General features: G+C 34.2%; 2 protein-coding genes and 3 long non-coding RNA genes across 5 annotated transcripts; 3 read left to right on the top strand and 2 right to left on the bottom strand.

Moving 5' to 3' along the window:
- Nucleotides 1-292: 292 nt before the first annotated feature.
- LOC110885311 lies at nucleotides 293-1,448 on the top strand. Its single transcript, XR_002562092.2, has 2 exons — nucleotides 293-832; nucleotides 1,148-1,448. It is a non-coding gene; the product is annotated as an uncharacterized LOC110885311 (long non-coding RNA).
- Nucleotides 1,449-3,033: 1,585 nt separating this feature from the next.
- LOC110885310 (peroxisome biogenesis protein 22) lies at nucleotides 3,034-8,354 on the bottom strand. The gene is made up of 8 exons (XM_022132991.2): nucleotides 8,013-8,354; nucleotides 6,855-7,079; nucleotides 6,738-6,785; nucleotides 5,680-5,736; nucleotides 5,493-5,594; nucleotides 3,805-3,870; nucleotides 3,590-3,691; nucleotides 3,034-3,284 (listed from the first exon to the last, which is right to left on the bottom strand). The coding sequence occupies exons 1-8, from the start codon at nucleotides 8,091-8,093 to the stop codon at nucleotides 3,183-3,185; spliced, it is 783 nt and encodes a 260-aa protein (XP_021988683.1). The 5' UTR covers nucleotides 8,094-8,354; the 3' UTR covers nucleotides 3,034-3,182.
- On the top strand, nucleotides 3,176-9,476 carry LOC118483290. The gene is made up of 2 exons (XR_004870223.1): nucleotides 3,176-3,312; nucleotides 8,469-9,476. It is a non-coding gene; the product is annotated as an uncharacterized LOC118483290 (long non-coding RNA).
- A 557-nt stretch (nucleotides 9,477-10,033) lies between these two features.
- Nucleotides 10,034-13,031, bottom strand: LOC118483289. The gene is made up of 3 exons (XR_004870222.1): nucleotides 11,501-13,031; nucleotides 10,572-11,425; nucleotides 10,034-10,342 (listed from the first exon to the last, which is right to left on the bottom strand). It is a non-coding gene; the product is annotated as an uncharacterized LOC118483289 (long non-coding RNA).
- Nucleotides 13,032-17,099: 4,068 nt separating this feature from the next.
- Nucleotides 17,100-19,465, top strand: LOC110882064 (putative zinc finger protein CONSTANS-LIKE 11). Its single transcript, XM_035978231.1, has 5 exons — nucleotides 17,100-17,139; nucleotides 17,221-17,753; nucleotides 17,825-18,004; nucleotides 18,749-18,951; nucleotides 19,330-19,465. The coding sequence occupies exons 1-5, from the start codon at nucleotides 17,100-17,102 to the stop codon at nucleotides 19,463-19,465; spliced, it is 1,092 nt and encodes a 363-aa protein (XP_035834124.1).
- Nucleotides 19,466-20,309: the final 844 nt, after the last annotated feature.

Here is a 20,309-nt window from a genome sequence, read left to right as displayed (position 1 = left end):
TCCATTCAATGTTTACGATGTATCCGCGCCGCAACGCGGGCGGGTCTTAACCCTAGTCTATAATTAATTAGAAAAGATTAAGGGTAAATTACTTTTTGAGTCCCTATGTTTTATGGGTTTTAACTAGTTGAGTCCAAAAGCAAAAAGTTTAACGACCTGAGTCCCTATAAGCATTTTCTTTAACCATTTGAGTCCAAATTTCTAACTCCGTTTAAATTTTCTGTTAGTTTTTGGTTAAAAAGACTAAAATGCCCTTTATTATATTATTATTACTATTATTAGTAGTAGATATAGAGAGAACAATACCCACAAACACAACTCTGATTTCTCTCTTCCTCATCTTTCTTCCTTATCTCTCCCTCAACCACACCAGTACCGCCACCGCCACCACCGTCATCATCGCACCACCACCATCTGTTCCCGTGCTCTGTGCTACTATTTAATTCATACATAGATTCATTCCCAAAATGGCAACTTTATAACCAGCCCAACTCGATTTGGAAGCTAAAGACCACTCCCGCCGTCATTCCACCGCGGCCAACATTGAGATTGTAGGGGCGGTGGTATCTGATGAGGAGGAGAAAGGGAGGGAATCCACGGTGTTAGATTTCTCGATTGTGGATCTAGAAAGTGGTGGTGGTGCGGCCCACAATGATAGGGTACATTGGTCAAAGATTGAAGGGGATTGTAGGATTTGTCATTTGAGTATTGATTTAACCAATCAAGATTCTAAGAATGGGAGTCCTATTGAGTTGGGTTGTTCTTGTAAAGATGATTTAGCTGCTGCTCATAAACATTGTGCTGAAGCTTGGTTCAAGATTAAGGGTAATAAGTAAGTTTCATCTTTCAAGATTCAATCTTTATTACTACTTTTTTCACATACCCATTTCAATCGTTGCATCTTTCTTGATCTAAACCTATGTTTCAATACCAAAATTGTTAAAGATTCAAGCTTTGTTGACTAGTCAACGTCCATATGTTTAGGGTTTTTTCTTTTTTCTGTTTTGGAAATAATGTTGATTGTTTGTTTCTTGTTTATTATTGGATTTAGTTTACCTTTCTGTGCATAGAACTTACCTGTAATGAAAGAGGCTTTTACATTTTAATTATTGAGGTGATTATTAATTATTGGAGGCCCGGTTTGCAGGCGGTGACTGGTGGTTGACGGTCAACAGAAGATGGTGATAGTTATGGAGGTGCGGTGGGAATGGTGGTGGTGCGGTGGTGTTAATGGTGGTGGTAGGGGTAGAGAGAAAGAGAGAAGGGATGGACAGTTGTGTGAAATGTCTATGTGTGTATAACAATATATATAATATTAAAATATTTATGCATTAAAGACTTGTTTCTTATACTTTTGTGCATATAAGACTTGTACTTTGTGTGTAAATGACCAAATTACCCTTGCAGTTAACAAACTTGGTGGATGGAGTTAGAAATTTGGACTCAAATGGTTAAAGAAAATGCTTATAGGGACTCAGGTCGTTAAACTTTTTGCTTTTGGACTCAACTAGTTAAAACCCATAAAACACAGGGACTCAAAAAGTAATTTACCCAAAGATTAAACTAAAATAATATTTATCTATAAAACATGGCCTAATATGATGACAAGTGTTCTCAAAGTAGTTTCTTTTATTATATAGTATAGATAAGTTGTTTTTGAGAAGGAATCCCAAACACCCCCTTATTATAGTTCTTGAAGCTTTAGGGGCTGTTTGGTAGCCTCTGAATGATCATTAAGAGGCTACCACTTAATGGAACCATTAAGAATTTTACCAATAAGGTCATCCGTAGTCATAAAGCCCCTTGTGGGGCGTTATGCGACACGTGTCGTGCCACGTCACACAGGGGCTTTATGGGGCTTTATATCACTAGAGCCCGTAGTCATAAAGCCCCCACCCATCAATACCTAATTATTAAATTTCGTTTTTATTAATTAATTAAAAAACACTTGCTTTTTTTTATTGGTCCATTTTTTAAATCCTCCCCCCCATCAAGCGCTATATATATAGCGCCACCCACCATTTTTTATCTCATAAAGCCCCCCGTAGTGGTGTTTAGGGCTTTATAGGGGCTTTATGATGGCATATAGCGCCCCACTACACATGCTCTAAGAAGATAGAAAAATGTGACATGTGATGATTTACCATTCAGAGGTTACCTCTTAACCATTCAGACTTGAGGTTACCTCTTATTCATTCAGAGGTTTTAAACCATTAAGATGTAGTATCTGAATGATCATTAAGAGGCTACCAAACAGCCCCTTAGGTAGTGTTCGGTATGCATGAATGAGAGACGGAATATTCTTAATTTGGCGTTGCTGCTAAATCAATTCAAAACCATCAATTGTTGTGCGACTTGTTATTCCAGACGGCGATTACTTACACCATCAATGGTAATTATGTGTTGCCCTAACCCACGGGTTTTTGTAGCAGTTGCGCTTGCCCTCTTTTATATGTTATAGAATTTTCGCCGTTAAAGAAAGATACAAGCCAAACACGAGCTAACTCAAGTCACTTGTTAAACAACATTAGATACCCAAGTCAAAATAGATAAATATTTTATACAAACTGACACGAGCACGAAAAATGTCACTCATATGAACCTATGAACCTGAAAACAACATGTGTTTTTATGGGTTGACAATAATACAATCTGTTTAACCTAGATAGGAAAGATATATATATATATATATATTTTTTTAATTTCTTTAACCTAGATAGAAAAGATACTTTAAAATTCTAAATTTATATACAAATTCTTTTATTTCTTTTAATTAGCTATACACATTCCAAGATTCAACCCAACACTGTTTACACCAAACCCAAATTCATGAATTTCGTGTTACGATCGTAACTAGTTGAAATCCACACTCCTAAGTCCTAAATTCCTTTATTAAATAGTTAAAGTGTGTGAAGTATAACCAATTATACAAAAAATGACTTTTCTTTCTAGCTATTTTTTCTTTTAAAACATACCTTTGGCGATATTTATACGGATTGACAGCTAATATCTTTTTATCTTATCTATTTAACATGTTTGAATATAGTATATATATATCAAGAAATGGTAATAGTTAAGCAGAACTACTGCACATACATCATCTCTCATGTATTATAGTTATACACTGCAGCCATACAGCTGAAAATAGAGATATACATATTTGCATTGTTGACTTCAAGAAGTCAAATACCAAAGAATTGCTCCAATGAAGAAGAACTGAACACATTAGAAGCAATGCGCTCGGTTTCTGTCGGTGAAATATGAAGCTGACATTTGATGAACCTCTGCCATTAATGAATACAGCAAATGCAGGTATCAGCATATGACATTTGAAATTCAAACCTAATATATTTGTCTAAATTTTTATAAAATGAATTATTTCACAAATTTCAGGGCCAGACAGTTTCCACCCTTAAATCATGTATAATTGGAAATGAAATGTAGTGGGTTACCATTAACAAAAATTGTAGACTAGTGGGTTGACTTTTAAAAGTCAAAAGTGGATAAACCTTAATGCCCCTAAAAACGTCTCAATTTACAGAGAAAAAAAAAAAAACTTAATCCAATAATAATAAAAGAACCAACTTACCGCCAATTGAGAATTAATTTCGCGATTTGAATCTATATGCCAATCTGGTTCCAATTGACGAACAAAAGAAGTCCGTCCAATCTCTGTGCTACAAAACAGCACCTGCAATGAAATTATCATAACAAACTGCTTATATTAACTCCATTTCCTAAATAATTATTTTCTGAACAAGGGCAGGTTGGACTCTATATAATCATATCATGGTACTGCATGACCTTATCTTTGACCAAGCCACCGGACATGAAAATCCCTGCATTCTCCAATGCTGTTAAAACCCTCTTCTACAAAAACAAGAAAGAGTAAATTACAACCGGTGTCCTTTACGTTTGTATCATATTACAACCGGTGTCCTTTAACTAAAGATATTACAGGCTCTGTCCTTTATGTTATAAGTTTTTAACACTCTATGTCCTTTAGTGCTAACCGAGTTTAATTTTTTGGTTAAGTCTTAACATGTGTCTCTCATATAAGGGCAACATGGTCTTTTCATCTAAATTCTACATTTAAAAACTAAATAAATAATCTATTTCATATGCAGTCTATTCTCAAATTAAATTCCTTTTTAATATGCAATTTAATTTAATTTAATTTAATGATGTATATTAATTATGAATAGTTGGCTGTATATTAACTGCATTTAACAGCAATTCAACCCCCTTGTTTTACGGCACTTTGACATCAAATAAACCATGTTTTTTAACAGCTTTAGACCATGTGTAGTGGTAACTTGTTATAATGCCCCCACCATGGGGCATTATCCGACACGTGGCAACCCAGTCAGCATGGGGCATTATAGCATAAAGTGGTGTAGTGGGGATAATGCCCAAATAATGCCCCTTTCAATTATTAAAAAAAAAAAAAAAACAACCTGCCAACAACTATTGGATAGTCAACCTTGGAAAAAGCAAACCATTGGATAGTCAAATGTGTAGTGGCGTTTTCCTCATAACGCCAAAACCCAATTTTTGAAAATTTTTTTAAAGATAACGCCTAGTGTAATGGTATTTTGGGCGTTATAGGGCGTTTTTTTTGAAATTTTTTTAAAGAAAACGCCCCACTACACATGGTCTTAGTCCCTACCTATTGCTTTAAACCCCTGTTTCAACAGCCAACTACTCAGAATTAATATACATCATTAAATTAAATTAAATTAAATTAAATTGCATATTAAAAGGGAATTTAATTTGAGAATAGACTGCATATGAAATAGATTATTTATTTAGTTTTTAAATGTAGAATTTAGATGAAAAGACCATGTTGTCCTCATGTGAGAGGCACATGGTAAGACTTAACCAAAAAATTAAACTCGGTTAGCACTAAAGGACATAGGGTGTTAAAAACTTATAACATAAAGAACGGAGCCTGTAATATCTTTAGTTAAAGGACATCGGTTGTAATATGGTACAAACGTAAAGGACACCGGTTGTAATTTACTCAACAAGAAAATACAGGATTAATAATAACAATAATAATATGTGCATTGTATATCAAAGAAAATGCTGCAATAGGAACTTCTTTATGTAAGTGGTGTATAATAGACGTAACACAATTGACCCACTTATCTACAAATTTCTTGATTTGAGTCATATTTTAATTGTAACGGGTCAAATGTGTTAAGCTAAAGATTTAACTAAATAAAGGAAATGGGTCAAATGTGTTGAGTGAGTCAAACAAGCTGAAACTTTATATTCAAATGATTTAATCTCTAAATTTCTTTTATTGTAATGATATAGTTTTTTAATGATATTTAACAAATTAAATATTTATATAGTTATTATTTCTTTTAAAAAGGTTTTACGAGTCAACCCGACCCATTTTAACATTTACTAGAAGTAGCGGTTCGAAGTTCCAATGCGTCCATTAGCGTATGAAGAAAACAAAAAGGGTAAAAGCTTAAACATACTTCAGTTTCATCGTCCAGAACAGTTTCCATGAGATAAAGATCACATAATTTGGTCATCTCTAGTAGAAGCTCCAAAACAGAGGATTTAACAGTTGCTTTATTCTACCAGACACACAAAAAAAAAAAAAAAAGGGATGATGACTATAATCTTCAAATAGAAAAATCAATGTAAGAAACTAATTACAACCTGAAGCTCCTCTGGAGTACTTTCCTCAAGTATAATCCCAAGCAACCGGCAAGTTACCTTCACCAAAAAAATTTAAAACTTTATGCGATCACAACCCCTTGTAAAAGGTTTCCAACAAGAGGTAAAATAAGACTTCGCTTCAATTGGTATTCTTGTTTTAAGGTTGCTAATCAATATTATTTTGTGATATCACCAAGTATTATCAGGGTGCTTGGCTACAGTACGCGGCCAAGCCAAGCACCCTAACATTCCTTTTCTTTTTTTTTATTTTGCCCCTCAACTTACAGCATTGACACTTACACCCCCCTCAACTTTCTCAAAATGTTGTAAAATGTCATTTTGATCCCCCCCCCCCCCCTCGAGTTTCCAAAGTTTCAAGTTTACCATTCTTTAACTTAAAAAAACACTATTTTCTTACGTGCGTCGGTATAAATTCAAGTTGATTTACGTTTCGACGTGATTTTTTTTTTTCAGAAAAGAGTCGGGTCAAATATAATACATTTTCATACGGCAGTATAAATTCGAGTTACTTTACGTTTCGATGCCGCCGCAACGCGTGGTGGGTAAATTTACTAGTTAGGTATTAAACTGAAACAAAGATATTATCATAGAAAAGGATCAACACTATCTTATATTAATAACAGCATACTACATCTTAAAACAAAACTTCTTCAAATTATCTTTTAGGAACTATATTCATGGAATAATTAAACATCTAAACAAGCATTACCCATCAATTGAGCAATATTGTTACTTAAAACCAATAAGATACGCCCACGCCCTGTACTTTAAAGATTCTAAATTGAATATTTTGATGATGATAAGGCTTTATGTTTTTCAACATGAAGTTTGCTTGCTAATAATGTTTTTGTACTCATTTTAAAATAAAGATGCAATGTATCACAATATAGGTTTGCCACTTTGAAAAAGACACATGTAAGTAGTGTCAAATCCAAAATTCTAATCAGGGTATGCATGCATTACTGAAGAACCATACAAAAAAATTCAAGGGATGCACTAGAACAACAAATTTTGGTTATATCCATGTATATATATACCTTCCTTCCATCAGTTAACCTTTGTCTGACAATTTGTCCCAATGTTGGCTGCAAAAAGTAGAAAGTTTAGTAACACAAACCAATTCAAAAGAAGATATTTTAAATATTTTCATATACCTTTACATGCTGTAACGCCTCATTTATAACAGTTGGTGTTGAATCTTCAATTCCAGAAGGTAAATGACTTGCATTTGGTTGACTATTATTGACTCCAGAATTACGTGGTGTGGGAGTTTGAACTTTATGTTGTCTTCTTTGAGGACCACTAGGGGCCCACAACAGTCTACATGTAAAAATTACAGCAGCAACAAGAACCCCCAAACCCCACACTGATGGTAAATCCTATAACCAAATTCATTGCTTTAGTACGACCTCCGAGAAAAAAGAATGTGAGGGCTGGCTGGCTGCAAATTATTCTTAATAAATTAACCCTTAACAAATGGGCTCGTTGGGTCGAAATGAATAATGGGTCAAATATGGGTTGACTAGCTGGACCCAATCCCAAATACCAAAATGAGTGGATTGTAGAATAAGAATGGGTCAAATGGGTGATTTTAATAGAACTGGCTTCATGTGTTACAAGTCCAACTAGTTGATTACTATTTGGACCCAAACACCTTTCTAATACTTTTCATTTATTGGTAAAAGTAATTTTAACTAAATTACCAATATAACATAAAAACAAATAAACTTAAAACTATTGTAATATAGTAAACACCTAAACATATAAAACCAAAGTTTTACTTTATTGTTGTAATTGTACAATTAACAGTTAAATGGAACCTGTAACATCATAAGCACATCACACTAAGATACTTCTTATAAGTTTTTTTTTTTTTTTTTTTACTTTTAATTATTTTATTGATAAGATCTGTTACTTTTACAATATATAGAACTGCAGAAAAATAACAAAGTTTTTCATCTTTTGTTACTCCTAGTTTAAAGCAAGATATATACTACTTGTAACAGGTTTCATTTTAACAAACAACAATTAAACCTACTTACAAATTAACAACGTTTATCGATGTATTGACATTGTATGTCAAATATGCAATCTCCTAGTTTACCTAAGACAAAACTCATAGGATTAATGATGATTGATTACAATGATTAAGCATTGAAGTGGAAAAAAACATGATCTTCGATTAGAAAATATGAAATATAGAATCAAGGACATTCAGGAACCCTAGATAGATGTTGCCCTAATCAAAGTGCACAAACATGAATCTCCACCAATATACAGGAACATAACTCAGAAAATTAAGGAAGTAGCACCTGGATGTTTAATAATTGAGAGAGTTTGGCCCCAATCCTCTTGATGAGCTGCGAAAAGTCGTCCTTGAAGTAATCATCCATGACGTATGAATAACAACAATTAGGTTATCTTGTTGTTGATCGTAGAAGAAGAAGAGGGATCAAGCAATTAGCATCCGTTTGTTTGTATATCATTCGGTAGATTTGAAGCCGTAGAAGAGGTGGGTTGATTTTGATTGATCAAAGTCAGGCTGTTGAATTCCTATTCGTTTTTCTTTTTCAGCAAAAGGGTTTCATTTTCAATTTTCACGTATCATCTCATTTTATTTATACTCGGTTAATAATTATTAATTCTGAACCAACGGTATAAGAGATATCGTGACATTTATTTTTATTAAATACTTATTATTACTCTTATCTTTCGCTACCTCGTTGGAACGAAAGCGACCTGACTCAGTAATTGATGTTGTAAAACAGAAGGAAAAGTCTCAAGGTGTAACTAAGTCTATCCGGGCGGATGGAGTATGAGTGTTGTGAATAGAAATTGTTGAAGTTTGTTCAATACATTTTAAGTAAAGAAGACGGATACGATAACGGAGCCAAACCAATCAAGAAACACTAAGCCCGGTCCATTCGGATGGATGGGCATAGCCCATTCGAGCGAAAGTGCTGTTCTTGACGGAGATTCATGCTTGACCCGTTAGTTGGACCATCTCCTTGATGCAAACCATTCCTACAGCCGGCTCTCGACAATGGGAGGTGTCGAGAGTCTGACGGGTTCACGATTTCCACCAATGTTGCATAAAAACCAAAAGAGAGCTCATAAATGTGTTGTAAAACGTGATTTTCTCTGAAACTTGATTCAATCTCGATTGAGTGATGCTCCACAGCAGTTTGCCTCAGCAAAACGAGTGGAAACCATCTTCGAAATGTCTAAAATCAATGATTTTAAGTAAAGTTGAAGGTTGTGTGCGTGTGTTTGTGATTATAAAGCAAGAAGATGGAGTAGGAGTGGAATGAAGGTTGAAACCGGAGAGAAAACTTACAATAAGCCTCGAATGAGAGTCGGAACTTTGAGAGCGGATGAGAGGAGGTGAAGAATTGAAATGAAGACACAAGGCTCTATTTATAGGTGATGGTGACAGGTCTTGATGCGCTCGAATGGCCATATTCGGATGGGCTCCATCCGGACGGATGGGCTCCATTCGGACGACTGGGTTTTGGCGTTTTATTAAATTCCAACTTTTAAGTGTTGCATTGTGTTTCGTTGTGATAAAGCGAGTTGCGAGGGTTTACTTTTGAGTGTTTATCAACCACACATAACATATTAAACACGTTAGTTTCTCGTGCATTTAAATATCAAAGTGTAACAAAGAGTCAAGAATAGGGGCGGATGTAGCTTATACCAGGGGGCAACGCCCGCTACGGCTTGGCACGGAAAAATTTGGAAAAATTAATGTAAATTTCGGAAAAATTTAACGTTTTTTCGATTTCGTTACGGCTTATTTATAAAACGTTACGGCTACGATCCGTTTCTAGATCCGCCACTGGTCAAGAATCTAGGATAATTATGTCGTTCTCACTTAAGAGGTTTCCTTTTGTATAACAATTTTGCATATAGATTAACACAATTATGATTAAAATAGCTTTATTTTCGTTATGATCAGTCGTCTCTAGTCACAGAAGAATCGAAAGTACGATACACGAGAGTACAAGTGTCAACAGATAGGAAGTACGACGAGACTTGCTAAAAATAAGGAAGCATCAAAACGCGGGGCGTTACAAACTAGTATATAAAATTAAATTTATGCAACTCGTGTATAACACGGGGTTATAAACTAGTGTATATATATATATACACACACACACACACACACTAGCTTATCACCCGAGATTGCTTCCTAGGCAGAAAAATTTAAATTACATTAATCATTTGTGCAAACATGAAAATTATGCAAATAAAGTGACATATTACATAAATTACTAACAAAGTGGATTGTATCGTTAGGTATAAAGTTTTCATTATAAACAGCGTACAAAAAATCAAGAAATAAGACAAATAATGTTATATTTACAATTTACTGAAAGTAACATGATCTTAGTCCAGTTGGTGTAGCACCTCCGTTACATCCAATGTTGTAGATGCAACTCCTTTATGATTTAACAAACCCCTAAAATTTGATATCCTTGAAGTCACTTCATAAATCATAAACATAGCGACCATGACTATCTAATTGCTGATTACAAAAACCACAACTTAAAACACCAACACCAACCTGCTCCATCAGATAATTCTATCTTGAGTTCTTAGCTTTTCATTAACAGCCACATATTGAAGAGCATCAAATCATCTGCTTATAAACATGTTAATTGGAGTTATGTTAGATCTCTAACAGGTTTAAGAAAAATACCATAAAAGAACATGGTTGAACGGGTAGAAAGAAACTTAAAGTTTGTGTAAAGCGTAAAGTAATATTTAATGCATAAAAAAACCTAAATCAATCATTCTAAAACCTAAGTTGGAGAATCTGCAACCACATAGACTATATTCTCAATCAAATCATCTATTTAGACGTTTACCATTTGCTATGGATACAAAGTTTGGACCTTTAAGTTGGAGAATCTGCAATAACATAGACAAACACATAGAATTACAATTAAAAAAATGAAAATAAATTCAATTTAAAAAAAATAAAGAATAAATGCACATCGTATTTATCAATCGTTTATTAATAATTACATATCGCCCGATCTTAAAGTTGACTTGTTTCATCCTAAACCCTATTTGACCCATTACCTACTCGTCTCAACCAACCATATTATTGGCATAATATAAAGCCAAGTATTAGATCTTAGGCTGAAAAATCCCACAAACAGTTATAATTTGTTGGTTTTCACTCCACCGATTCTCTTGACACTTTGAATCCATGGGCTGTCAAAGGTATAGCCAAATGTATGTCTTCAACCTACTTCTCTAAGTACGAATATTTGTCCACAGTAAAAATATTATATGTAACAATATAAAACTTTGAAATTGACTATCTAATCTGTCTGTTTTACAAAGAGTCAACTGAGACCCAAAAGTTTGTAACTAAAGGATCATTGGCAATGTTACCTTATGAGGAAAAAAAAAAAACCAACCTTTTTAGATTGCATTCCACATCGTATAAATGACAAAAAAAAAAAGTATTACCCGGTACCGAAAAATCCCAAAAAATGGGTACCGGTACCAAAAATACCCGGTATGGTGCGGTTCGGTATGATAACATTAAATTATACGTAGATAGCAGATGTCTGTAACAGGCACTTTTTGTGTATCTTCATGTGTATCGAATGAGTTCATTACACGTCTTTGGGTTCAATCAATCTGCATGAACAACCAAACTAAGAATTGTTCTCGTTTCCTAACATGCTAAGAAGAACCTGAACAATTCCTACATGCCATGATAAGCAAAGGTAAGAAAACTAAATGAAAAATATAAAAACTTGTAATTTATAAAACACTCTACCTTGACACATGGAAGAATATGTTGAACAACAAGTTCCAGACTAAGAAAGCGAGAGAATTTTGTGACTTTACCTGCAGCTGCAATACGTACTTCGGATTCATTATCTCGAAGCAGCCTCACATATGTTGGAACCAAATCCGTCCTATTCTATGTTGTCAAAGACGCAAGACGCAGGCGAGGCGCATCAGCCTCGCCCGAAGCCTAGGCGCAAGGCGCAAAAAAGCGTGAGCTTTTTTAAGAAAAACGCACATAGAGAAAAAAAATATAAAAAATATGTTATGCTTTGAAAATAAATAGATTCCACATATAAAATAAATAAAAAAATATTATATATGTCATTTAACATCATGTAGCTAATTGTTAGTAGCAAAAGCTTTACCGCCTCCTTACGGACCGTGAGGGTATACCCTTTGCGGTCCGTAGAGGATTTCAGGCGCATCAAGCTTAACCGCCTCCTTGCGAACCATATGGAGTAGTTCTCTACGGTCTGTAGACGACGAACCAAGTTCAAAAATTTTATAATTTGTCATCTTTGGTCCCTCCACTTTCCAACTTTCATAAATTGTTAATAATGGTCCCTCTTGTCCAAATAATTGGCTCATTTGAGAGTATGGACATGATCGTATAGTATCAAGTTCGTGATCCGTAAAGGGTCACTCAGAGGCATAGTTTCAGCATGTTGACACCTTTAGTCCTTCCACATTCATACTTTCTACAATTGGCAAAATTAGTCCCTCCCGGCCAACATTAGGCACAATTGGGAATAGGGACACGTGTCATCACATTACCGGACACGAATTTACAAGGTGTTACAGCTTAACTGAGAAATGTGGAACCAATAAAAGGTCAGTAATTCCCCAAGGAAGTTGGTCGCCGGTAATCGAAAGTTACCGGCGTGGAAGAAAATGGAGTACAGGGTAATGTAATCGATCGGAGCATCGGCTGCAATCTGACCTTGAGATGGATACGTCGCTCCCCAAAGATCCAGGAATCTGGGGCCATGTACAATCTGCTCAAATGAAGGTCCGTCCACTTGATCGGAGGCACACCTCCGACCACCTCTTCGATATCGACGATGTCCTCAGGAAGAGATAATGTAGACATTAGCAGAAAAAATATGCAGATCTTCGAAGAAAGTGTAGGGAAGTTTAAAGGTCGAAAGGGAATTCAAGGGAAATGCAACAAGAAAGTGATTCTCTTCAACCCTAAGTTTTCTATTTATACCCATCACATTTAATGCGATGAGTAACCGTGCCTCCTACTTGCAGCGCAAGCCCAATGAGAAAGAGACATGTTAGGCGGCAAAAAAGATGTGACAACTAACGCGCGCGTGTGGCCGTCACTTGCCTGACGTAAGGCGAAACAACATGACTGACACTATGACAACATGCTTTGCAAGTACGGATTAAGAAATCAAATACTACCAATTATGAAAAAGTCATCTTCAATATATATTGATCCGAAACTATTTCAATCGAAAGATTACAAGAATGAAGAACCATAGACAAAAGAGAGAATTTGTATTTGTGTAAGCTCTAGCAAAAACAAAAACAAAAGCTTTATCCATTCTTGCACACATTTTAAATCTTGAGTCACGTCATTTCTAGATATGGCATCTACGATGGTTATGAATCAATGGCCACATGGCTTCCACGTGTTAGCAATCCAAGGGGGTGCTTGCATAACAATTTTGAAGTTTGGAGGTTTGTTGTAACAACCTTCAAGTTGTCTACTAACGTTTCTTGTCATGTTCTCTTTTATAATATCTGACCTAATATTAGATGTTAAGTATTTTGAGGCTTCTTAATAGGTCTTCAAAAGCTCTAAGTGGTATTTTGTTTTCTTTTCACTTTATTCTTCATATTTGTCTTTTCATATGATTTTCTTAATATTTTCATAGAGCTACAAAATATAGATTACATGGTCTAATGAACCTTCCATAAATATTGAAATAAAAAATAGGCCTATTACTCATTCCTTTACCAAATATATTTTACATTCAAAATATTAAGTGCAAGAAAATTTAGAGGTGTTTAAGTCCAGGGTTCTATACACACGTGGACTTAGAGCTTCCTCTAAATTTTACTTTAGAGACCTTTTTGGATATCACATATGTAGTCTATACCGTATCATAGGTGTCGAAAGATTTGATTTCTCATAGGTTTGATGTTTAAAGACTTGTGAAGGTTTGGGCTTAGAGATTCTTGGTGCCTTGAATGAGGATTGTAATTCAAAAGTTTCAGGATAAAAAGTTGGTTTATACAACGAGTGTTCCTTTAGGTTCTTGAAGTTGAGAATTCTAAGGGTTCATATGATGTCTTGAGTTATCAAAGATATGACCTTAATTAATTGGGTTTTGGAAGCTTTAATTTGTTTTGGTGTTAATTGAGGAGGTGGAAGTGCACTTTCTAAAATTTTAAAGGGTTATTCAAGTACTCTTTGGGACTTTCATTATAGTGATTAGGGCTGTAAACGAACCAAACGTTCGGCGAACAGTTCGTGAACCGTTCGGCGGGAAGTTCGTTTGTGTTCGTTCGTTTATTAAACAAACAAACACGAACAAGAAATTTTGTTCGTTTAGTTAAATGAACAAACATGAACAAAGGTCGTGTTCGTTCGTTTATGTTCGTGAACGTTCGGTAACGTGTTCGATAGTTAATTAGTGTTTTTAGTTTTTATATGTATTTAAATACTTCAAAATTCTGACAATTTAAATATCTAATAAGTGTCAGTATATTATATATATTGTTCATGAAAAATTGTTTGTGTTCGTTTGTTTCCATTTGTGTTCATGAACATTAGTTTGTGCTCATTTGTGTTCATCAATGTTTGTTTTTGTTCGTTGCCTAAAATTAACAAACAAACACAAACGAACACGAAAAAGTTCATTTCCTTAACAAACGAACACAAACATAAAATCTCGTTCGATAAGTGTTCGTGAACGGTTCGCGAACACATATATTTCTTAACAAACGAACACGAACAAGGTCCTGTTCGTGTTCGTTCGGTTCGTTTGCAGCCCTAATAGTGATTAATTTATTAGGCGGTTTTTGATCATCTATATGTTATGCATTTGTTGTCATTTCTCTTTCTTTTTATATCGTCTTTGAAAGCATGCTTATCCAGCATTGCCCTTGGTTGTCTTGAGGTTCTTTGAGGTCTTAGCTATCTATGGATAATATTTCCTTACACATTTTTATGTTGTATAGAAGTGAATGATGTTATGTCATGTGTCAGTTGTTCCAATCGAATATTAAAAAATGTTAGAAGGTTTTGAGTATTTAATTGAAATATTTCCAATTTCACTTGCCTTCCTCTTTACTTTATCCATGGATGTTTGACGAATTTAACATGGTTTTCCTCTTACTTGACACTTTCTCTGCCAAAGTTTCTAGAATTGTTGTTTGGAAGTTTCTGGTGGAAGGGGTTTTTTTATGTTTAGCCATTTCATTCATGACTTGTATTGAACGATCGTTGATTACATTTATAAGCTCCTCTTGGAATTCTAATTGGTGTTTAGATTGCTGAGACTCTTGGACTTTTTAGATCTTATGAAATCATAAACAATCTCAAAACAATAAAATAAAAAAGAAAATTCATCAGGCCAAACCAATGAACCAATAAGACTAAGACGATCGATTCAACAACGGTCTGACTTGATGCTGAAGGTTCTATAGACATGTATCGATGTAAAAGTAAAACTTTAACCGATTTGGAGGGCAGTTATCAAATCCGTCCTATGCATGCTTAAACAATCTTCTATACATACAATAAAGTAAACCAATGAAGGACACGTATAATTCACTGGAGCTATCTGCTTTGTTGTTTTCCCGCCTCTTTCTCCTCCTTAATTATCTCCTACTTAGTTATAAATACATATTTTTATATAATTAAAAATATTTATTATCCCCTCCTTAATTATCTCCTATTTAATTATAAATACTTATTTTTTATAATTAAAACTATTCATTATATAAAGATATTAATAAATGATAAGACTAAAATTCATAAATATAAAAAATAATCTATTCACTTCTCATAAAATTATCTTTAAATTATATTAATAAAATATTAATACATTCGATTTTCATTATTCTTCACCGGCTTTTTTTAATTCCCCTCATCCTCCCTTATTTACATGACATATATTATTTCTACATATTTTTCTGTGTTCTTTTAGCTAAGCAACATCTGAATAATCTATCCATATAATTAACACAAATGGATCGTTTTGTCAATCAATATATTGATTAATATAACGGGTTATTTATTAATAATAATTTCAATGATTATTGCTATATAATTATTTTTTTGCTCATCTCTTATATATTTAATATTTCTTTTCTTTATTCATTCTTTTATTTTTCTGCTTATTAAAAACGATTTAATATTAAATTGATTCAACTATGTATATAAAACACAAGTTTCTAACCTATAAATAAATAAATAAAGTAAAATGTTATAATTTATGTAATACACAAGTATCTAACTTAATAACATATAAAAAACAAAGTAAAATATTACATCAAAGTTCCTTTTTTTCAAAATATATATTGGTAATTGTGTGTGTTAATTGATTACATTATTTGTATTTAAGCCGTGTAATACACATGTTTATTCAATCTTGCAATGTACGAGTTTTTAAAGATGTAACTTTTTCGTTACTTAGTATATAAAATTATATTTATTCAGCTCGTGTAATACACGAGGTTCTAACTTAATGCCTTATAGAAAATAAACATCTATACTTGTTAAGAGCATGTTTGGCTAAGCTTTTCCAACCAACTTATTGACTTAGGGGCTGTTTGGTAGCCTCTGAATGGTCATTAAGAGGCTACCTCTTAATGGAACCATTAAGAATTTTACTATTGAGAAGGTAGAAGAATGTGACATGTGATGATTTACCATTCAGAGGTTACCTCTTAACCATTCAGACTTGAGGTTACCTCTTATTCATTCAGAGGTTTTAAACCATTAAGAGGTAGCATCTGAATGGTCATTAAGAGGCTACCAAACAGCCCCTTAATAAAAAAAACCAATAAGGAGTTTTAGTGTTTGACAAATACAAAAGTCCTTTTCAAATTTCAAAATGACTTTTTGAGGAGGAGAAAAATTCATCAAAAAGTCATTTTTGAAAAGTTAGAATGTTGTGACTTTTTGAACTAACTTATTGACTTATTAGCTTTTAGTCATTTTACATCAATAAGCTAGGCCAAACATTTTTTAAAAAACAACTTATTGACTTGTTGGCTTTTTCCACCCTATAAGCTAATCTAAACACTTTTTTTAAAAACTCTTTTTCAAAAAATCATAAGTCAATAAGTCGTTTTCCCAAAATATTTTTTAACTTAAATAAGCTTGCCAAACCCTAAATCAGTTATGAAATCCCTCTCAAAGAATACCCCGATGTTACATAAATCGAGAATGAAATTGAACAAGGATGAGTGACTAGGGGCATTTGAAAAATCTCCCCCTTTTACTCGCTCGCTCTTCACAAATCACAACCACTATGAATCCACACGTGACCTTGACACGTCATCTGATATATGTGCGAAGAACTATGTTGTGTTGGTTGAAAACTCAGTGCTCCTGAAATGCAATGGCCATGGACATGGATATTATCACCTGCTGCTACTGCTGTATTACAATTGAATTGAATCCTTTCGATTACATACATACATGATGCAAATTTCAGTAAATTCTAATTTCTTCATATACAGGGTTTGATTTTGGTATGGAGGCTTTGTGTGATCTTTGTAAGACAGTGAGGGCAGTTATGTATTGTAACTCTGATGCTGCAAGATTATGTTTTCAATGTGACTATGGTGTGCACTCTGCTAACTCCTTATCGCGCAGGCACCCGCGCTCCCTCCTCTGTGATAAGTGTAGCTACCGCCCAGCAGTTGTCCGCCAGGTGTTTGATAAAATGTTTCTGTGTGAAAGTTGTGATCTGAGTGAGAATGATTGGTCATCAGGGCATGAACGTGTTGAGGAGCTGAGTTTTTATACTGGTTGTCCTTCAAGTGAGGAGTTTTTGAAGATTTTGTCTCCGGTTCGTGGTGAAGAAGATCCGATCATCAACCCTCGCTTTGGTCCGGTTAACAGTTTGAATGTTGATGAGAATCTTGGAGGTGATCAGAATCAACGACTTGGATGTGTGGCTTCCAGACTCAATGAATTAGCATCAGCGTTGAGCTTCTTAACTGAAAAGGATCCAAACCCTTTCTTCCCTAATGGATCAAACCTGACTAAGGTATCGTATTTGTTGATTGTTTGGTTAAAGATCATGGGGTTGGTTTTATTTAATTGTTTTTGCAACTGTAGGATGGCTCAAATGTGAACAATCTCGGGCTTCATAATGGTGAAGGTTTATCTGACAATGTTGCACTGAATTTTAAAGATGGTTTTGAGATGTTTAGCTGTATTCCTCCTGTTCAAACCAAACTCCCATCCGAGGATGGAAGTCTTGTGATGGAGAAAAACTTATCTGTTACCGAATCAAACAGTCATGCAGAAAACACAAATGAGGTTTGTTTTTAATCTTGTCAGGTGGTTGACTGGCTGAACCCAAACACAACCAATATATTTATTTATGTCAAAGACATCATGTCGTGTTTTGGGTCAACCCGTTTAATGTACGTTTGTGAATATGGGTAAATACCTTGTGACTTAGCAACAACTAATGACTTCCTCCAATGATTTTTTTTTTTTTTTGTAAATGGTGTTTATAATTGTTTTTGTTTCTTGTCTTTCATTCCTAATTAACAAACTTGGGTTTATATATATAGCTCGAGATTAGAGGAACCGGATGGAAAGGATTGGAGAATGGGAAAGGGAGAATGTGTAGTTGGGGGAGTAATGAATAGAACTTTTTGGAAATGAAAAGTTCAAGATGGAAAATTAATTTCACTTCTCGGAATGAATAGTTAGTGAAAATAAAAATCAAAGTATCTAACTTAAAATGATCTAAATATACCCCTCTAAAATCTAAATAGGAACTTTTTAAAAACCCCCCTAAAATTAACCTGTTCAATAAATGGGCAAATCTGATTTTCTATTCGATTCTTAAATAACTAAACATTGGCAAACATGTAACTATTGAATTATACAACTTCAAATGCAAAAACACATACAAACACTATTTTCTACGGTCTGGTTCTCATTATCTGTTGTTAATAGGCAACATCACAGGATTGCACCACTTTTCCAAGCTCACATGGTGGGATGGTTTTGAATCCAAATGCTATGGGCTTCCCTAATGGGCAAGTTCACTCAAACATGCCACTTTCCCTATCCAACATTATTGGAGAGAGTAGTGCTGCTGATTGTGGATTATCACCAATGTTTCTAACTGCCACTGGTGAATCACCATGGGAGCCTAACTTTGAATCCACTCCACAAGCAAGAGATCAAGCCAAGATGAGATATAAAGAGAAAAAGAAAACACGAACGTATGTCTTCATTATCAGTTAAAACACTTCATTTTTTGTACTATTGTCAATGTGATAACAAATATTACAAAACAAATTGGTAACCATCAATACCTTGCTAATCTAAGGGATCATGTAAAACGCTTTGAGAGGGTTAAGGTAGAATATCAGTGAAAGATCTATTAGTAGACTCCCACTGCGCCACCCTCTTGAAGATTAACAATAATAATATTGTTTTTTTCTGAGTAAAACAATTAAAAGTAATCTTTGGGTGACTTTCGCTAAGTTTCACTTAATTTGTACTCGTTTGACCCTTCAAAGATATATATTTTAATGAAAACGACCATATCAAGGGATTAGTTATATTTTCTTCGATTTACAGTTTAATTTTATGTGTAGGTTTGGTAAACATATAAGATATGCTTCTCGTAAAGCTAGAGCCAATACTAGAAAGCGTGTAAAAGGTCGATTTGTCAAGGCTGGTGAAGAGTATGACTATGACCCTCTTGTCACAACAGATTGTGTGACATCTTAAGGTATCAACTTGTTAATTACTCCCTTATTTCTGCTTTAGTTAAGCCCTAATCCTGGGGTGTTTGGATGTGCATTTTCATACCCATTATTTATCTATTATTACATATAGGCCTGTAAATGAATCGTTGGTGGAAGTTCGTTTATGTCCGGTTCATTCATTTACTTTTTTGTGAACGCTCGTTTATGTTCATTCATTTACGTGCTTATGTTCTTTTACATATTCATCTTTATTTTGTTAATTTTTGAGTTATTAGTAATACTAACTGGCCCATATGCATCAATACGTTCCCAATAACAACCCTTGTTGCCCAAAATGCTACATGGTTAAATGCTTACTCTGCTTTCTTGCCATGTGGAGGCTAGTTTCCATCGTAAACCTATTTATATGCAAAGCTTGTTTAATGTTTTATTATGAACAAAATCGAAAATCGCTTTAAATTAGTTCTTGTTCTTATCTATGATTCTTGGGATCTCTAGTTGGCCTTATCAATTGGGAGATTGACCATCTCTATCAATATGCATCAAGCCATCAACCCAATCAGATTTTAGAACCAGGCCTTGGGTATACGAACGAACAAGAACACATTCATTTTCTTGTTTTTGTTTATGCATTTACATTCATTTAGAATATTAAAGAACACAAGCACATCCACTTTCTTAACAAACGAACATGAACAAGAAAGCATATTTGCTTAAGTTTGTTTGTTTGTTAGGTTAAAGTTAAACAAATGAGTACGAACAAGCTCTGTTTGTGTTTGTTCAGTTCGTTTACGGGCCGTTATAATCATAATCAGATAACCATGGAGATGGTGTTTGGGTGTGATTGTGTTGTTCAACATTGTAAT

The sequence above is a fragment of the Helianthus annuus genome, chromosome 10, assembly GCF_002127325.2.
Source record: "Helianthus annuus cultivar XRQ/B chromosome 10, HanXRQr2.0-SUNRISE, whole genome shotgun sequence".
Lineage (NCBI taxonomy): Eukaryota > Viridiplantae > Streptophyta > Magnoliopsida > Asterales > Asteraceae > Helianthus > Helianthus annuus.
The sequence above is the reverse complement of the archived record's forward strand: the minus strand, read 5'-3'. Positions and strand labels throughout refer to the sequence as shown.

Coding starts and splice junctions, on each gene's coding strand:
- LOC110885310 (XM_022132991.2), bottom strand. CDS start 8,093: ATGGATGATTACTTCAAGGACGACTTTTCGCAGCTCATCAAGAGGATT. Junction 5,737..6,737: donor GGTTAACTGATGGAAGGAAG/GTATATATATAC, acceptor TTTTTGGTGAAG/GTAACTTGCCGGTTGCTTGG. Junction 5,595..5,679: donor GTACTCCAGAGGAGCTTCAG/GTTGTAATTAGT, acceptor TGTGTCTGGTAG/AATAAAGCAACTGTTAAATC.
- LOC110882064 (XM_035978231.1), top strand. CDS start 17,100: ATGGCCATGGACATGGATATTATCACCTGCTGCTACTGCT. Junction 17,754..17,824: donor ATGGATCAAACCTGACTAAG/GTATCGTATTTG, acceptor TTGCAACTGTAG/GATGGCTCAAATGTGAACAA. Junction 18,952..19,329: donor GAGAAAAAGAAAACACGAAC/GTATGTCTTCAT, acceptor TTTTATGTGTAG/GTTTGGTAAACATATAAGAT.